Below are 6,000 nucleotides of genomic sequence, written 5' to 3' on the forward strand. Positions count from 1 at the left end.
AATTGTCATCTAATTCAAAGAAGAAACAACTTGTCCCATACAATTTGGATCCTCCAGAATTCAGAAGCTGTGCATGCCAGCCAAATTCTGGACCATGTGACATAGAGGTGTGAAGGTTTCCCAGGTGCCCAATAAATTAATGCAAATATTCCCAATGATTTTGATAATGGAGGTCCAAGCCTTCTGTGGAAAGTCTCAGGGAACCCTTATTTCCAAGATCAAGACAGTTCCTTCACAAGACTTCATTAACAGCTTTTGTAGTCAGGTAGCACATACTAAAGTTAGAGAAGTATGACAAGGCCTGTACAACCATCTTTCCCATTCAGGAAAACGTGGAATATCATTTGGGAATTTATTGTAAAGAACTGTTTCAAATGTGTTATAAATTACATGTGGAGCTACAACTTGGACTAGTTCCAGCTTGTCAATTTTCTTTAGGAGTTCTACTTTTTCAGCTGTCAGAGTATTAATGTTCAAAAGAATCCTTATTTCTTTGTATAATTACAGAGGTCTTACTAGAAGAATAAGGACACACAGAGAATGTCTATTTTTGTACATGTAAATGCATATATTTAACATAGACTACTCTCTGGAGGTTCTTGGGAAGGTGTCTGTAACAGAAAGCATTGAACAAATTCTCCTGTAATATTAAACATGCAGTTTTCATAAAGCAGGGGCTTTATTCCAGTCTCCAACAAAATGGAATATTCCCTTAGTTTCAGGTGCCTATTCAATAAAATGCCTAAATCCTTTCACTGCTGTTCTGCCACTGTCTGCATCGTTGAATAACACCATCAGACATCCTGTGTCCTCCCAAGACATGAGTTTTCTTTCACAGCATTTTACTTCAGGAGGCACCCCTTTCCCAGTGGAAAGAAAATACTGACAGCAAACTTCTTTCTTCCCCTCGGGAACCCAAAATAAAACTGCTGTGCATCACAAAGATACCCTTGGAGCATTTCAGCATCTGGATCACAAAAGTCCATCACAAGGAAAGCCTGACTTTCAAAGCCATGTAACGGCTAACAGGGAATTTATTGGTTCATGATTTAATTCATTAAGCTGGCCTACTAATTATTTCTCCATCTGGCTTTGCACCAGTATTATTTATGTAACAGCCATCTCTCTTCACTACTCATATATAAATAAAAGCCTTAAATCTAGATTAATTATTCCAGTAAAATTTTGCATTTTTTAAATTACTGATCTTGATTAATAAAATGGAGACATTATAATAAAATAAAAACTGTTGATGGTCCTTTGAAATTTTTTTATACAAATTAGTATTAGAACATGCACTGGGAGAGTTACACATTTAAATTGAGGAGAGGTGGAAAAAGCATCATAAGTTGAGACTCATGTTTATGCTCAAAGAGCACTGCAGATGGCAAGTCTCTGAGGTCCCATAGTCATCATCAGAGTGTATTCAAAACAAAATGAACACAAAAAGCCCAAATAAACCACATATTGACAATCTGAATTTATCTGTCCCCTTTTTATTCCGCTTGCTGAACAAACGGCTTTACCAGCAGCTTCAACTTACAAGAAAAATGTTATTTTTCCATAAACTTGTTTTCTCCTCCCATGAGAATGTAGGAAGGAAATCTAATAAAACCTAAAAAACCCAAAAAACAACACCCCACAAAAAACCCAAACCAAACAAACCCCAAGTCCAAAAACCTAACAAAACCCCTACATCTACTATTCTTCCTTCCACTAAATTACACTTTGATCTATGGCTAGCTATATATTTATCTTTCTATGAAGAAAGAAAATAATAAATGAACAGAGAGAGTTGGAGTTTGGGGCATAACACAACTGTCTGTTTTTCCCTTTGCACGACTCCATGGTCCTCTAAGTGTGAATCTGATTTTCAGTCTGAAACATTGTCCACTTGGAAAACCCAGAGATATTTTCTGCCACCAGCACTTTACTCATAGCTAGGGAGAGATGCTTGGCTCCAAGGCTTTCAGCTTTCCCTCAGATTTGCTCTTCCTGCTGGTCCTGTCATCACAGCTGCTCTGCCAGTCAGAAAATGCTACAACAGCATCTCAGCACACGAGAACGTGTTTGCTCCCAGCTGGTGTCCCAGCACCTGCACAGCTCTCACCACATGCTTGCTGCTGCAGTGCATTTAATGCGAAATTCCATAAATCCTAACAACTGTAAAACCCCAAGCACAGTTCAGACAAGTACTGAAAATGCAATCACAACAGCAAAGAAGGAAAAGAGAGAAAATCTTCAATACTCCAGTTATCTCTACATTACGGTTTTCTTACCCTTGTAGTCCACTGGCTTTGCATTCTTTAGAAGCTCCATACACCTGGTTTCCTCCTTGTGAATCTCCAGCTGAAATCTGCATTCTGGATGGACACCATTCACCTGTGTCAAATTAACAAATGGGTTATGTCTTGAAACTAGAATGAAAATGCTTCATGAAGAGTGCAACTACCAATACGGAAAGCAACAACTTTAACTGGCACAGGTTTCACCCAAGCACGTGCTGGACACACTCAATGCCCATTTTAGCTTCTCACACATTGACATTTCAGGACAAAATGTTGAAACACTCTACTGGCTTCTTCCTGTAGCATTCATTTAGCTTTCTAGTGCATTCCTCAATATTGAGCCAACAGATCTTTTGCTCCAGAAAAACTCTGAGCTGAAACTGAAAAAGGAGAATAGATACAAATTTGCTCTTTTCCCCTTTTGTAGTAAGTTAGGAAGCTGAAAGTTTAATACAAATCACAGAACATGAAAATTGATCAAACTTCATTCTCTTTGACACGGTAAATTCTGCTTTTCTTTCCTTTGCCACCATGTATATTTTATCTCCTGAAGGCCCCAGGCCATGATTATTTGATTCAAGCAAATGCTACACAGGAAGAAAACCTCACTACTTAAAAATTAAAGCACTAATGCCTTTACTGGTTCAAAGCCCTCCCTTCAGCTCCTTGGTTTTCAGAAAAGCTTATGTATGTCCACAGGAAGAGACAGGAATGCAGGAGCAGTGAAGAGAGAAACAAGACTCTGGAAAGTTGTGCTGGGGTCAGCTCAGAGAGGCAGTCAGAGCTCACAGAGAAACACAGGGAGTCTGAAAGAGACTGCATGGGAGAAATTACTGCAGGAGGTGGCAAATGGAAAAGCTGGAAACGTCAGTGGAGCTGATGGGACAGTTTGATTAGCTCAAATGAAATCACATCTTAAATAAATAAAATGGGAATATGCAGTACTTCAGTCATCCTCACACCTCACGCTTGTAATTACCAAGAAAAAGGTGGTGTCTCTCCAAGTTTCTGTCTTTTCTTTCACAAATTTAGGAGACATTTAGTAACAGAATCTGGTAATGATCTCTGATGCATGACACAGCAATTAAAAAAATGTTAATAATTAAGTTGTGATTCTGGGCTCAGAACCTCAGATCCAGAGTTAGGACTGAGAACCTGGTGATGCTGCAGTCTCTTTGTGGACAAACCACTTGCACAGCTTTTAAAAATACAGTGCAAGAGCCATAAGTGTAACAGCAGGGGCTGTTATGAAAACTCACAAAAATCTGTCTCTTCTCCAAATGTCTCATTTCACTGTCTGCAACATCAGAACCTGACTTCCTTTTCCACATATCTTCTCCATGTTGAGTATTGAAATTACACGTTTCAAATGCAGAATTCTTTTCCTTTCAGAGACACATATTTAACATAAATTAGAATTTCTAGAATTTATAATTGAAAGTTCAGCATTATACTGAAAATATCTACATTTTGTTATGTGTAATCTTTTTTGCAGATAGCAGCCATGTAAAATAAAAGTCCCATGTATACACAATGTTTTTAATAGCACTTTCCTTTCACAAAACTTATTTTTGGCTATTTTTCATTTCCAAGTGCTAACATTCTGTAACTTGACAGTGGATTTCCTACTCATCAAGAAGTATTGCAATTACTGGGTCTTGGAAAGGAAGGTTCAGTAAATAAAAATGTTAAATAAATGAAGAATAAGTCAAAGTAGCTACTGCAATTAAGAAGCCTGCTGAATAAACACTTCTCTTTCTGGTACCTCTGAAATATCAATGGTTAATAGTAAAGTTTTGTTAAAAATTTGTTATTACCCAAAGGTAGCATATTACTTTTCACAGCTGAGCTACATGCTAAACTGTACTGTGCTATGTTCTAATACATCCAGTTCATCCAGATGGACTTCACAAAGCTAAAGAGATTTAAGGTTCCAGACTATGTGGCTCTGACTACATCCCGAAACACATCAAGATTTGAGGGCACTCACCACTTTTTAGGACTTGTGCTCATCCATATTTTCCTCTGCTTAACCAACAGTAGGTTATCCTTAGTCACCAATGAATACAGAACTGCATGTAAATGTGCACACCGAGCTGGAAATCCAGCTCAGGAGTATCCCTGCACATTAAGCAGTTTACAATTTCTAAAGCATCTAGCCTGGCAATTTGATGGACATTTCCTCTGACAAGCAGCTTGCACTCACCTTCAGTATGGTTTCCCAACTTTTGGTGTTATACAGTAACAAAAAACTTAAAAGGCCTTAAAAAATTTCTTTTTGTGAATCATATTTCCATCAATGTAACTGACTTTTACAAACTACTTAAGAAATGCTTCAAAAATATAAAGATGTCAAAAGCAGATGCCCTAAAGAATACTCCAATACTCTGACTACTTTGTACATCGCAATCCCACTGTACAAATCACAGAGCAGTTGTGGATGTGGGGCTTTTCCCCCTACGATGACGGTCAGTGGCTTCTGGACCGCTCCCGGGCAGCGCTCTGTGAAAACTCTCCGCAAACCAGCGGTGTCCACCGGCTGTGGGGAAAACTGCGGGGCTCGAGTGGCGGCTCCGCGGGGATGGGACCGTGCCCGGCGCAGCGGAGCCGTCCCGGGGATGCGGAGCCGTGCCGGGGATGGGGCAGAAGCGCCGGGGGAGCGCCCGGGGGTCCGGGCGGGGGCTGCGCCCGCTCCCCTCGCGTTCTCCTCCCGGGGACAGCCGGAGCCAGCGGCGAGGGGCAGCGCTGCCCCGCACCTGCCGCGCCGAGCCCCCGCCCCGCGGAGCTCCGGGACAGCCCGGCGGGCTCCGCTCCGGCTCCGCTCCGGCTCCGCTCCGGCTCCGCTCCGGCTCCGCTCCGGCTCCGCTCCGGCTCCGCTCCGGCTCCGCTCCGGCTCCTCAGGTGAGCGCGGCCCGCCCAGCCCGGCCGGGGCCGGAGCGCTGCCTTGGGCGGGCTGACACTTACCGGCGCCAGGCTCCAGCAGAGCGAGAGCAGCACGATCGGCAGGGTCCTCATGCCCGCCCAGTGCCCGTCCCAAGGCGCTCGGCGGGCCCCGTTGGAAGGCGGGCAGCGGAGTCCGGGTCCCGCCCGGCACCATAGGGCCCGGGGCCGCTGCCGGCTCCCCCGCACCTGCCCCGCTGCGGCGCCTCCGCTGCCTCCCCGACCGCGGCCGTGCCGCCGCCGCTGTGCGCGGAGCTCCTCCTCTAGCCCCCGGCTCCTGCCCGCCCGCCCGTGTCTCCCCTGCCCCTCTCCTCGCCTTCCTTTTCTCCTCCTCCCTCTCGCTGCCGCCGCCGCTCCCCCCATAAGAGCTGGGAGTCGCTGCCCGGAGCCGGGACCCCCCGCCCATCGCTGCGCCCCGCAGGTGCCGCCGCCACCCCCGGGCTGCTCCGGGCGCTGGATGCTGCTCACCTCTCCCAGGTGCCGGAGAACCCCCTCTTCCCCTGCTACACCCCCGGGGAGCTGAGTGCCCGTCCCGGCAGCGCATCCGTGCCCGCGCCGGGCTGCCTTTTGCCGGTGAAACCAGTAAGGTCATCGAGCACAGACCCCTCAAGCCAGGCACGCACGCAAAACGTGGAGGGGTGAGTGAAGCGGTCCCTGGCAGGGTCCGTTTTACCACCGTATTACTAAATCTTTCTTGCCCACAACTCTTTATTTTTTTCGAGTTCTCAATAGAGAACCAAGAGTTTAAGGCAACTACATATATTCCCTGGGC

At 45.2% G+C, this 6,000-nt stretch overlaps 1 protein-coding gene across 4 annotated transcripts in view; it reads right to left on the reverse strand.

The window, feature by feature from the left end:
- VIPR2 (vasoactive intestinal peptide receptor 2) overlaps nucleotides 1–5,467 on the reverse strand; it is a 50,800-nt gene extending 45,333 nt beyond the window's left edge. For 3 of the 4 annotated variants that reach the window (XR_009418296.1, XR_009418295.1, XM_059470264.1), the window contains exons 1-2: nucleotides 5,253–5,467; nucleotides 2,280–2,382 (exon numbers count right to left, since the gene is read on the reverse strand). Coding sequence is in view for 2 of the 4 variants with exons in the window: in XM_059470264.1 (XP_059326247.1) it covers nucleotides 2,280–2,382; nucleotides 5,253–5,303 (154 nt within the window). In the remaining 2 variants the exon portion in view is untranslated. Of the gene's footprint in view, nucleotides 1–2,279; nucleotides 2,383–4,494; nucleotides 4,567–5,252 lie in introns of those variants that run through there. The other variant, XM_059470281.1, reaches the window with a different exon arrangement.
- Between the last annotated feature and the right edge of the window lie 533 nt (nucleotides 5,468–6,000).

This window comes from Ammospiza nelsoni, chromosome 1, assembly GCF_027579445.1.
Source record: "Ammospiza nelsoni isolate bAmmNel1 chromosome 1, bAmmNel1.pri, whole genome shotgun sequence".
NCBI classification, from domain to species: domain Eukaryota; kingdom Metazoa; phylum Chordata; class Aves; order Passeriformes; family Passerellidae; genus Ammospiza; species Ammospiza nelsoni.